This window comes from Crinia signifera, chromosome 11 (genome assembly GCF_055691185.1).
Source record: "Crinia signifera chromosome 11, ASM5569118v1, whole genome shotgun sequence".
Lineage (NCBI taxonomy): Eukaryota > Metazoa > Chordata > Amphibia > Anura > Myobatrachidae > Crinia > Crinia signifera.
Window position 1 is genome coordinate 1,319,149 of NC_139227.1, and position 13,455 is coordinate 1,332,603.

At 44.5% G+C, this 13,455-nt stretch overlaps 1 protein-coding gene across 1 annotated transcript in view; it reads right to left on the minus strand.

Moving 5' to 3' along the window:
• Window positions 1–13,455, minus strand: part of PYGM (glycogen phosphorylase, muscle associated) — a 90,636-nt gene that overhangs the window by 64,051 nt on the left and 13,130 nt on the right. Inside the window, 2 exon segments of the mRNA XM_083165000.1 lie at window positions 9,939–10,042; window positions 12,686–12,764. Of these exon segments, the coding sequence (XP_083021126.1) occupies window positions 9,939–10,042; window positions 12,686–12,764 (183 nt within the window).

The window sequence follows — 13,455 nt, forward strand, 5'->3', positions numbered from 1 at the left end:
TGGTAGCTCTCAAGGACTGATGTATACAGACGATTATATGGTGCAAGTGAATGCAAATGTGTTCTCTTAACCCCTTGAGTGGTGGGTTTTGCTGGAGCAGGACAAACCTACCAGGGTAGATTTGTCCTGCCCCAGCAAAACCCACCACAGACCATTAGGAGCCCCCTCCCCTTCACTCCGGTGTTAGTACACCGAAGCTCCCCAGCCGACACTGCCCCAGTCACCTATCAATCATCACACAGGCGGCAGGCTCGGGGATGTTTCACGATGGCCCCGAACAACCCCGAGACTGTCGCCTACGTACACTGCTGCAAAATGACAGGCGGCTAAAGGCTGGGGGAACGGCAGGGGCTAGAAGAGCTCTGGCATACGATCGCCAGAGCACAGGTGATTGGGGGTGTTTTGGGATGTGACGAGGGCTCAAGAGGTGGTGCGCCAGTGGTGCACACCTGAACACCACTGGCGCGCACCTATTTCATATTTGTGGTATGCCCGGCAAATTTCCGGGCATACCACCCAAGGGGTTAATGCTGATGATGTCCAGAGGTTTGCCACAATCCCCATATGTATTAAGTTTAATAGTCAATGGCATCTGCAGATGGCATTGCCAATAGAAGCAATGCTGCTAAGCATGAGATAAATGTTGACATGTATTGCATGCAATAGGCAATATACAATGCATGAAACAAGTGTAACTCCCTGTACACATGTTACATCTGCCCCACCTGCAGTGCACATGGTTATGTCCATTAAAGAAGAAGTTTTCTTTTGCAAACCAACCTTAATCACACCCTTAGGGCCATTTCACACCGATTTTGACCGACCTGCAAAAAAAAGTCCTTTTTTGCCGAATGTAAAATGTAGTTAACTCATGGTTGCCTACCTGACCCTCTCCAGGAGGACACAATGCTCTGTTCCTGGGCTTCCCTGGTAATGTATGGTTGCCAGCACCTGTGGTGACACTTTTCTAATCAGTTACCTAGCTCCCCACAGGTGCTGGCAATCATACATTATCTATACCTCCCAGCACGCCCCTCTCCAGGAGGACACAATGCTCTGTTCCTGGGCTTCCCTGGTAATGTATGATTGCCAGCACCTGTGGTGACACCTTTCTTATCAGTTACCTAGCTCCCCACAGGTGCTGGCAATCCTACATTATCCATACCTCCCAGCATGCCCCTCTCCAGGAGGACACAATGCTCTGTTCCTGGGCTTCCCTGGTAATGTAGGATTGCCAGCACCTGTGGTGACACCTTTCTTATCAGTTACCTAGCTCCCAACAGGTGCTGGCAATCATACATTATCCATACCTCCCAGCATGCCCCTCTCCAGGAGGACACAATGCTCTGTTCCTGGGCTTCCCTGGTAATGTATGATTGCCAGCACCTGTGGTGACACTTTTCTTATCAGTTACCTAGCTCCCAACAGGTGCTGGCAATCCTACATTACCAAGGAAGGCCAGGAACAGAGCATTGTCTCCCTCCTGGAGAGGGTCATGTTGGGAGGTATGCTAGAATCTTATTGGTTGTTGTGTGTAACATAACTACATGTCTGTATTAGATGCTTTAGTTTAGTGGTTCTCAACCTTGATACTCAAGTACCCCCAGCAGTGCACGTTTTCCAGGTCTCCACACAGAATCACAGAATCACTGCTTTAGTTGATCTAGACCTAAGTTTCATGAAACCTGTAAACCAGATTCACTTCTTGTGATTGTTACCCTTGATGCAGAAGTATCAAGGTGCTAGTAGCATTTATGTGTAAACAAGAGCATATTGACGAAATGGAGGCATCCAGCATTATATGCTCCAAACTGGAGATAATCGGGATATGCTGAAGAGCTACGCCCTTGTGTAAGATGTTCAATTATTTGACAGTAGATTTGTAGCAAATTGGAATGAAATATGTGTAAGGTTAACAGACTATAGCGACAACACAGCTGCGTTACCAATGATAATACATTTTAAAAAATTGAAAACCACTAAATGAAGATAATTTATTCTCCAGCTGGAAATGGAAACACAGCCGTGCAATTTCCAAACCGTAGAGTCAAAACATGCAGAAAATATCAGTCTGGATCAGGGCATTAAATGGTGCATACATTGACAAAACAACCCCTAATAATACTCTATTAATCAGATGCAGAAAGGATGGTGACACCAGATGTGAATTATATGTTTCTTTGGGTGGGATTCTCAAAATGAAAAATGCGGTAAAAACCCTGTTATCTCCGCTGCGCTGCCCAGACCAGTGACCTCCTCCTCCCTGCACTGTAAATCCTCTTCTGGGTGCAGGAGGAGAGCCCGCCCCGCAGCAGCACATAATCCGGCCAGGTAAGGGAGGGAGGGGGGAGCCGCCGGGACCCGCCGCACATCGCCGGCCAGATCGCAAAGGACAGCTCTTATTGTTCATATGCAATAGTTATTTCTGCGGTAACCGGCAATGTGCGGCCGCGGATATTACAGCATCCCGCCCTGTATGTTCTTCTAAATTGAAAAACCCTAAGTCTGTTAAAAGACCTCCCACGCCCAGGGGGAGGAGCAAGGCCGGGGGGCTTACTCCTTCATTATCAATGCCACCAAGGGTTGCCTTTAGTAACCAGGTGGCGAGCGAAGCGAGGGTCCGTTTGGGTCCTTTGTTCCGACCTTGTTCCTCCTCTCACAACCCACTTGAATTTAGACCTAACCCTCTTTCCATATTCAGCAAGCGAATATTTGAATATTCACATTAGTCCCTGCCCCGTGGGGCTTACTAGTATATATAATGTTTGCGTGTGTGGCAGTACAGATGGTGTAATGGTTACATTACTGCCTCACAGCACTGAGGTCATGGGTCCTATCCCCACCATGTGTTATATATACGGGGCAGTACAGATGGTGTAACGGTTACATTACTGCCTCACAGCACTGAGGTCATGGGTTCTATTCCCACCATGTGTTATATATATGGGGCAGTACGAACAGTGTAATAGTTAGCATTACTGCCTCACAGTGCTGAGGTCATGGGTCCTATCCCCACCATGTGTTATATATACGGGGCAGTACGGATGGTGTAGTGGTTAGCATTAATGCCTCACAGTGCTGAGGTCATGGGTTCTATCCCCACCATGTGTTATATATACGGGGCAGTACGGATGGTGTAATGGTTACATTACTGCCTCACAGCACTGAGGTCATGGGTTCTATCCCCACCATGTGTTATATATACGGGACAGTACGGACGGTGTAATGGTTAGCATTACTGCCTCACAGCGCTGAGGTCACGGGTTCTATCCCCACCATGTGTTATATATACAGGGCAGTACGGACGGTGTAATGGTTAGCATTACTGCCTCACAGCGCTGAGGTCACGGGTTCTATCCCCACCATGTGTTATATATACGGGCAGTACGGACAGTGTAATGGTTACATTACTGCCTCACAGCACTGAGGTCATGGGTTCTATCCCCACCATGTGTTATATATACGGGGCAGTACGGATGGTGTAATGGTTACATTACTGCCTCACAGCGCTGAGGTCACGGGTTCTATCCCCACCATGTGTTATATATACAGGGCAGTACGGACGGTGTAATGGTTACATTACTGCGTCACAGCACTGAGGTCATGGATTCTATCCCCACCATGTGTTATATATACGGGGCAGTACTGATGGTGTAATGGTTACATTACTGCCTCACAGCGCTGAGGTCATGGGTTCTATCCCCACCATGTGATATATATACGGGGCAGTACGGACGGTGTAATGGTTAGCATTACTGCCTCACAGCGCTGAGGTCACGGGTTCTATCCCCACCATGTGTTATATATACGGGCAGTACGGACAGTGTAATGGTTAGCATTACAGCCTCACAGTGCTGAGGTCATGGGTTCTATTCCCACCATGTGTTATATATACGGGACAGTACGGACGGTGTAATGGTCATGGGTCATGAGGTCATCCCCACCTTGGTCCTAACTGTGCAGAGTTTGTATATTCTCCCTGTACTTACATGGGTTTCCTCCGGTTTCCTCACACATTCCAAAAAATCAAGTGGTAGATTAATTCTTTTATATAGTATTATGATGTTGGCGTTCAGCTTAAAAGCCGGCAGCTTGGTTGCGTTGTCGAGTGGTAGATTTAGTGGTAGAGTCCCATCAAAATGAACCCTAGAATGAATGTGTGTGCGCGTGTACATGTGGTAGGGAATATAGATTATAAGTGCTGCAGAATATGTGTGAGCTATATAAGAAACGAGTAACGTTTGTTAGGGCAAGGCCTCAGGGCTCCTGATGCCAGCAAGTGGCCAATGGGTAAGAGACAGGGAGCCTGTAGTCATGTATGCTGTTTGTAGACCAGTGCCTGCTTAAGGTACCCAGCAAGTTTGCTGTGGAAAATACCTATTTCATGTGCTGTGGAAGTAAACAGACTGTCAGCGTCTTGTCTGGTGGAAGGTCGTTTGTTATAAAGTGGCGCCCAATGTGGGGCCTTCTGCTGGACGCACCAAATACAGTGGGAATCTAGCCACTGCAGGAGCCACTGGAGCCTTGACACCGTCTCCATTGCGCTGGAAACTTCATCTGGTAAGTTCAGTAACCAGCCTGGGCGTGTGTCAGTTATATTTAGGAAAAAAAGTGTTGTTTTTCTTTTTTTTGTTTATTGAATTGTGGTTTGGTGGTGTGTGTTCAGGGACACAAGTGCATCCGTTCAATCAACCATGGAGGAATTGTTAAGGGCCTTAACTAATGTGGCTGCAGGGCAACGATCCCAGATGTGGAAAAAGGAGAATAGTTGATAACAAGTTATCAGCCAATGTTGGGGGGCGCAGGTAATATGAGGTGCCTTGTCAAGCTGCAGTGTGAAAAAGGGGCAGTCAACCCCCTACATATAGGGTACAAAAAGAAATAAAGGGACACTGTGCTATACTGTAAAATAATAAATTAGATTACGTGAAGAGGTGTCAATTACGTATAAAAAATATATATAAATATTTAATAAATCACATATAGACATTCAAACATAACATATAACAACATATATAAAAAATCAACAGTGAGATGAATGGGAACTGTTTGATGAGACCAGTCAATACGGTACCGTATTTTGAGTCCTGTGTATAATTGGTCCGTTCCTTTGGTGCCTCCTGGAATTGGAATGGTGTTAAAACCAACTTTATGCAGTCCAGTCCAGTGCATATATAATGTTAAAGTGAATCCTGATGGCCCACGTTAGGGTTCCCCTTTGTGGGATAGCACTCCCTGGCTGATCTGGAACATCAGTTCAGGTTGGAGTACAAATAGTCCTGGGGGGGGGGGGGGGGGAGGATGCAATGGCGAGTGCTGGATATTTGGCACACAGGCAGTGGCAGTATAGTGAATGCGACTGGACAGTAGGTTCCCTCTTATTCACCAATGCGTTTCGCCGGTATCGCGTCTTTATCAAATATACACAGGACTCAAAATACGGTACCGTATAGACTGTTATGTTTGAATGTCTATATGTGATTTATTAAATATTTATATATATTTTTAATTGGCACCTCATCACTTAACCCAATTTAATCTATTACTATATAGTGCAGTGTACCTTTCTTTCTTTTTGTACCAACAATCCCAGATGTAGCTTCTCCAACAAAAGTACAGGCTCAGCCGGAAATCCTGCACCTGATCCATGATGAAGTGGGTCTCCTACGACAGGAGCGTAGGCCTTTGCAAAAGATGTGTTCCTCAGATGATGTAGAAGCCTACCTGGGGACCTCTGAGCACATGGCCACATGCTTGGGATGGCCAAAGTCATGTCAAGTCATGGCTTCAGCTGGAGAAGAATACAGCCGCCAAAGTGGTAGAGCCCTTAGTGCTAGACCACTGTGTGCGGGTCTTAGACAGAGGCATGCAGAGGTGGGTTCTCCAGGCTGACCCCTAAAATATGGAGGACCTAGTGGCCACAATGGAGAGATATGTTGTACTGGGGGAAATGGGCAAGCCCTTAGACCAAGAGACTCGACAAGTTCCAAGACCCCGGAACCATTTATCTCTGGAAATGGGGGCCTGTCCTAATCCGGTCATCTGCTATGACTGCGGGGATGAAGGCCACATACAAAAGGACTGTGCCAAACAGCCTGAGCCTATGGAGTGTGGAGCAGGAAAAATTGGGCAACCAGCCTACAGCTTTGTCGGCATCTAGGGTTCTTCAATGCCCTCCTCATTCCAGGTGACCCTTCAGATCGCAGCACGGCCAATTCAGGTGCTGGTTTATACCAGGAGTGACTTGTCAATTATCTCTGCAGGGTCGGTTCCTGAAGGCATTGACCAGGTCTTACCTGCTGTTGAAGTGCTCTATGTCCATAATGCCATTCGCAAGTACCCCAGAGTGCAGTTTCTAGTGCAATATCGCACAACCAAGCTGGTGGCTGCTGTCACCCCACGCTCGCACTACCCTTTGATCCTGGGGCAGCGGAACTGTTAGCGGTTCAACTTGAGGAGCTGCCTTCCACTTTAAGCTCTGTGGCTCGAAGCTCGAGTAATTCTTCAGGAACCGACTGCCTGTGAGGTGTCAGTACATCTATTCCGGAAGAGCCAACTGACCCAGAGGATGCGAATGATGAAAGAACATTAAGAACTGTCATATCGCTTCAGGATTTTGGACGAGACCAGCTTGAAGACCCTAACCTCACAAATGCTTTCCAGAAGATTTGTAGTTACAATGGGAAAATGTATTCACCCTTACCCAGAGGCGGCAGTCCTTATTTCATAGTAGAAAAGGATTTACTATATAGGGTTGTCAACGAATGGCTTAAGAAAGTTGAGCAGGTTATAGTGCCACGGGTCCATCGGCCTCTGGTCCTGAAAGCTGCCCATTGACATTTGGGGGAGGAGAAAACTCTGCAGAGGGTACAGCAGCTGTATTTTTGGCTGGGGATCTGGGCGTTGGTAGCAAAATACTGTCAGGAATGTCCCATTTGCCAGTGTACCGCACCAAAACCTCAGTACAGAGCTCCTGTTATCCTTCTTCCGATAATCCCACTTCCCTTTGAAAGGATTGGGATGTATATTGTGAGGCCAGTGGAAAAATCAGCAAGGGGACATTAGTACATCCTAGTCCTCCTTGATTATGCCACCCGATACCCTGAAGCCATCCCTCTATGAAATATGAAGACAGCAACCCTTGCCAAATAATTATTGCTGATCTTCTCCAACCTGGGCATACCTAAGGAATGATGTTTGTTCCCCAGTCCTCTACAGGCTTTCGCCCCTTTGAGTTGTTGTATGGCAGACAGCCCCTGGGAATCCTGGACCGTCTAAAGGAGGGATGGGAACAACAGACATACCCAGAGCCAATTGTAGTACAGTTCATCCACCAGCTCTATGGCAGTTCCAGCAGCAAGTTGTATGCCCATTGGCAAGGGCCATATACAGTGCTCTAGGCTGTGGGATCAGTGACTTATCATGTGATCCACAGGAAGTCCACACAGATCTATCATATACTTCTTCTGAAGCCTTGGAAGGAATGTTCAGGGACAGCGATGGCAAGAGTGGCTAATATCTCAGCTTTTGTGGTCCCAATTGACAGATACCTTGACGAGGTCAAGATGTGTCAAGCTCAAGACATAGTCAGGAGAAACTTAGATGTCATTTTGGTGATTCCATGGACGAATAAGAATACCACCACAACATTGTTACTCCTCCAGAGGTAGTGGCCAATCTGCAGCCGTACCAGATACCTGAGGCAAAGAGGGACACAGTAAGCAAGGAAGTGTAAGATACTGTATGTTACCCCTTGGGATTATTGAAGAGTCCACCAGTAGGTGGAATAACTCTATAGTGCTGGTTCCCAAGCCATCAGGAGCATTGTGCTTCTGCAACGATTTTCGCAGGTTGAACCAGGTATATAAATTTCATGTCTGTCCCATGCCACACATTGATGAGATGATCGAGCAATTGGCCCAAAGCCAATACTTGACAACTCTTGACTTTACCAAAGGGTATTGTATTCCCGAAGCTGCCAAGGCAAAAATGACCATTTCCACCCCAGGTGACAACTTTCAGTATAAAGTCTTGCCATTTGGTCTTCATGGGGTTCCAGCCACATTCCAGCAGGATATGAATAAGCTCCTCCAACCCCACTGAAAGTTAACAGCCGCATACCTAGATGACATTGCTGTCTTCAATGACGACTGGGAGTCTCATTTGGCCAAGGTAGAAGCCTTGCTAGAATCTGCACTTCCACAGCCAACCCAGAGAAGTGTGCAATAGGTATGTCGGAGGCTAAGTACTAAGGCCGGGGACAAATCAAACCACAGGTCAATAAGGTGGAGGTGCTTATTCCCTGGCAAGGCCTGAGAGGAAGACTCAGCTCAAGGTTTTCTTAGGCCTTGTAGGGTATTACGGCAAGTTTGTTCCAAACTTTGCCACTTGAGCAGCTCCGCTCACTGATTGAAAAAGCAAAATCCAGACAGGCTTGTCTGGACATTCCAGGCACATAAAGCCTGGAAGAACTTAAAAAGTCCCCTGTCTAAAGCACCAGGGATGCATCAGGAACAGGCCTTGGAACAGTGTTGTCTCAGTAGGTAGGAGTGGAGAAGAGAGCAGTCCTCTACCTCAGCAGGAAACGACTGCCTAGGGAAGAGTGATATGCCACAGTACAGCAGGAATGCCTGGCTATCAAGTGGGCAGTGGAGACTCTGAGGTACTATCCCCTGGGATGGGAATTCACCTTAATCTTGATCACACTCCTCTCCAATGGATGTGCCTAAATGGAGACCAATGCCCATGTAACACAATGGTTCCTTGCCCTCCAGCCATACCGCTTCAGGGTTTAGCACAGAGAAGGCGGATTACAGGGCAATGCGGATGCCCTTTCGAAGAAGTTCCTCGAAGCTTAGGGGCAGGATATTTGACAGTCCAGTCTGGATGCCACCCTGGGGGTTTGCAGAACAGGGCACAATTGTTCAGTTTCCCTAGGCCAAAACTACCTGAGTTTAGGACTAAGAGAAATACTGGAGAGTCCCATCCATGCAGTACTGGAGAGTCCCTTCCATGCAGGTCCTCTCCTGGTGTTGGAGCAAGCGCTTCCAGTAATCAGGCACACGTGTCACACTTTCTTAAAGCTCTTTAGGGCAAGGACTCAGGGCTCCTAATGCCAGCAAGTGGGCAGGTGATAGATGATAGTGGGCCATTGGGTTAGAGACAGGGAGCCTGTAATCATGTATGCTGTTTGTGGACTGGTGCCTGGTTAAGGTACTCAGCAAGTTTGCTGTGGAATTGACCAGTTTCATGTGCTGTGGAAGTAAACACCTAAAACTACTGTATGTCAGCGACTTGTCTGGTGGATAGTCGTTAATTATTTTATATATATATATATATATATATATATATATATATATATATATATATATATATATATATATATATAGGCAAGGGATGGATCCGGCACAGCAGGACTTAGATGCAGCCAAAGTACGATAATATGCCCCGGTTCCAGCAATAGGGACCTTTCAGCCCCTTGTAGATACTGATAGGAAGAAAGGGCACTCAGGGTCTTTTGGAAGGTGAAAAAAGGACTGTTTATTCAGTCATGAGAACGTCCGTCTACGTTTCGGGGTCTCCCCCTTCGTCAGGACAGGTTAGTGGTGACACCACTAACCTGTCCTGACGAAGGGGGAGACCCCGAAACGTAGACGGACGTTCTCATGACTGAATAAACAGTCCTTTTTTCACCTTCCAAAAGACCCTGAGTGCCCTTTCTTCCTATCAGTATATATATATATATATATATATATATATATAATTTTCTTTTTTTCTTTACACAGATGGTTCTGCTTTGATGAATTCTATCACTCTTTATATATTTTGTTAATATTATATATGTTTATTTGGTAATATATTTGTATTCTTTAAATGAAAATCACTTTGAGTTCTAGAGGGATAAAAGCAATATGATGATGACGATTTTATTAACAAACCTGCCAGCCACTGCTAATCTTTTGATTGAAGATGCCAAATTCATATCGAATTCCATAACCATATGCTGCCAGCCCAAGAGTGGCCATGGAGTCCAAAAAACAGGCTGTAAGCGAGGAAGATATTGTTAGGATACAGAAAGAAACAAAAAAAGGATAAACATAATAAGACTTCAGCAAAGAGATAAACATGTCAGCACTAGAAATAATAGAAAGAGCATTCTATTAGTTACAGGTCATCCATGTGCGGTGTCATCACTAGGGAAGAGCATTCTATTAGTTACAGGACATCCATGTGCGGTGTCATCACTAGAGAAGAGCATTCTATTAGTTACAGGTCATCCATGTGCGGTGTCATCACTAGAGAAGAGCATTCTATTAGTTACAGGTCATCCATGTGCGGAGTCAGTACTAGGGAAGAGCATTCTATTAGTTACAGGTCATCCATGTGCGGTGTCAGCACTAGAGAAGAGCATTCTATTAGTTACAGGTCATCCATGTGCGGAGTCAGAACTAGGAAACAGCATTCTATTAGTTGCAGGTCATCCATGTGCGGTGTCAGCACTAGGGAAGAGCATTCTATTAGTTACAGGTCATCCATGTGCGGTGTCATCACTAGGGAAGAGCATTCTATTAGTTACAGGTCATCCATGTGCGGTGTCAAAAATGCTACTACAAAAAGAGGCGAGGTGGATATACCATCTAGACACCATCAGTCCGAGAGGATTAAACGGGAACAACCAACTACAGGTAAGTGCATTTTGTAGTCTCCCCACAAAATAGATGGTAGATCCATACAAATGGAAGTTTAATAAACAAGGACAGACTAAATGTAAATGCGTGTATAGATTGGAATATTTTCTAAGATACCCATTAGAGAGGGTAAGTGTGTGTCTTACATAATGTTTTATAATGTATAAAAATGTTATTGCGATATGTACAGTAAGTGGCGGATGGTGATGACGTTTCCCTTATTTAAATATATGTAGGCATTAATAAGAATGAAATATGGGGAGATAATTATTAATATCAGGATAATGACAGCTTAATAACGTTCTAATTATGAGATAATGATGTATAGAATAGATTGGCTGAGCGATCAGACCACATGATCGGGGAACGCACACTGAAAGGTCTGGAATGCAGGAGAGTGATGAATACGGTGATGACAACTAGTCACATGACCGGTGGAACGCAAAACCCGGAATTAGGAATATAATCTTACAGTGTTTTACAGGTATTAGATCCATATTTTTAGCTCTATGCTAGGGCACGTTTGCTCCTGGTAATATGATTCATTTGTGACCAGAGTGAGATCAGTTATTACGTAGGTTCATGACGCTGGTAGATACAATTATGTCTGCTGGGCAGGTGAGATTTATTGTGTTAATTGGATGCCTATATATACTGACCCAGGGACACTGATATTCATACGTTACCTGGGGATTCATGTGATGGACTGTGCAATGACCAAGGTCCAAGAAGGGACTGAAACGTTGGTTATTTTGCAGTCATTTCATTTTGAAGAATAAAAGCAGCAAATTATTCTCACCGATAATTCCATTTTTTTTCTTAGAGATCCCATGGCAGCCATAACCTTGGGATATCATCCGTCTCCTCTAGTTTAGACAGGATGTTTTTCTAGGGACCGCCCACCTGGTGGTATATAACCTCACTCCTCCCCTTCCTCCTTGTCTTTCCAGTATCCCCGTATTTAGGTCCCTGGAAAAACACTTCAAGGGTTGGGCATTGTGATGGCTGCCATATAATCTCAAAGAAAATATTATCGGTGAGTATAATTTGCTGCAATAAATGCAATATGGTTTACTTAGAAAGTGACAACGATCTGTGCATGGTTCTGTCAAATTCGCCAGTCACAACCTGGTCTATTTTTTTTCTGCAATTCTTGATAATGTTTACCAAAAATCACACCGTATTATATTTGTGAGTTGTATACTTTATAATGGGAAAACATCTGGATGCGAATTGAAGTGTAAGAAAAAATCTACAGTTAAAAATGTGCGATTCTAGTGTAAAAAAGTGTGATTTTTACCACAATACGCATCCTTCTAAATGTGCGGTTTTCAGAAACCGTGCAAATTTGGCTGTTTTTTTTGTGAAAAATTAGCAAAAGCCTAAAAGACACTATCATATCTCGCCCCTTGTTTCATGCACAAATAAAATATATTTGTATATACTGTATTTCATGTGTTTGTACAACATAAATGCAAGACACCTCATTGAAATATAAAAATATTCAGAATTACGGAATGATGCATTATCCAAAATGCTTCTGGTCCCGATCGTGGTGGATAAGGGATACTCAACCTGTATAATGAATTCTAGTATTACAGTATATTATAATATCTTATAATGAATTCTAGTATTTTATTTCTATTTATAAAAGCAGCAAAAAATATTTTACATATAAACATCTACATTTTTTGTGGAATTGGGAACTGAAACCAAAAGCGTGTTTGCTTCTATTTACTCGCCCCACACATTTTCTCAGTAGAGCTGGACAAGGAGCCTCCAAAATAATAAGGAAATTCTATGACTCTTAAAAACTCTTACCACAGTACATTACCCTGTTTGAGCTTTGGGCTGCCCTGGAGCCCTACCTCTGGAGCTGACACTAGTGGCAATACAAAAATGATTCTTACTCCACAGTATGAGCAAGTTTAATAAATAGGCCCAACCTTAACAGAGGTGGTATGAATGAAAATGCAGATCTCTATGCTCAGACATACCTGCTAGTCTCCCCAGACCACCATTTCCCAGGCCGGCATCTTCTTCAATCTCCTCTAGGTCTTCCATGTCTAGTCCAAGCTACAGAGACATTGTGGTATTCAGATAAATGTTAGTACAGCATGAAAGCTTCCATGGTATGTCTACACAGAAGATCATAATATGCCACAGGAAATAGTATATAATTACTGTAATTACGACAGACTGGAAGCAGAACTGGTGACCATAGAGAACTGACTGACTCAATGTTTTAGATTTACTAAAGCTTCTGAAAATACCAAGTGGGGGCACATAACCAACAATTAGGTGTCAGCTATAATTTCTTTATTGCATTCATGGGAATAACAGAGGGTGGGATGAACTACACCAGAAAATGCACCCAAAGTATAGAGAGCTCTGGAATATGCTACTTTTAGGAGATTGGACCCCGTAGGCAGCACCGTCTTGCCCAATAAAAGCCTATGTTCGCATTTTATTCTGAGATGGCTCAACAGGGGCAAATGCTGGATTTTCAGAAGGGGGTTTCCAGAGGGGTGCATCAAAGCACGGAGATGGATACTTAGGTCACCCAGTATATGCCGGGTCAGTTAAAGTATTATGGATAGACCAAATGTATATAAATAATAATAATAATAATAATAAATTACCCCTTTACTGCACAGATGGTGGGAGAAGGGGGCATTGGGCTGAATGAAGGGGCCCTGATACATAACTTCCAGGTGGTAGAGGATGTTTAATACGCAGAGGAGGGGGGTATAGTGGAGTGAGCTTA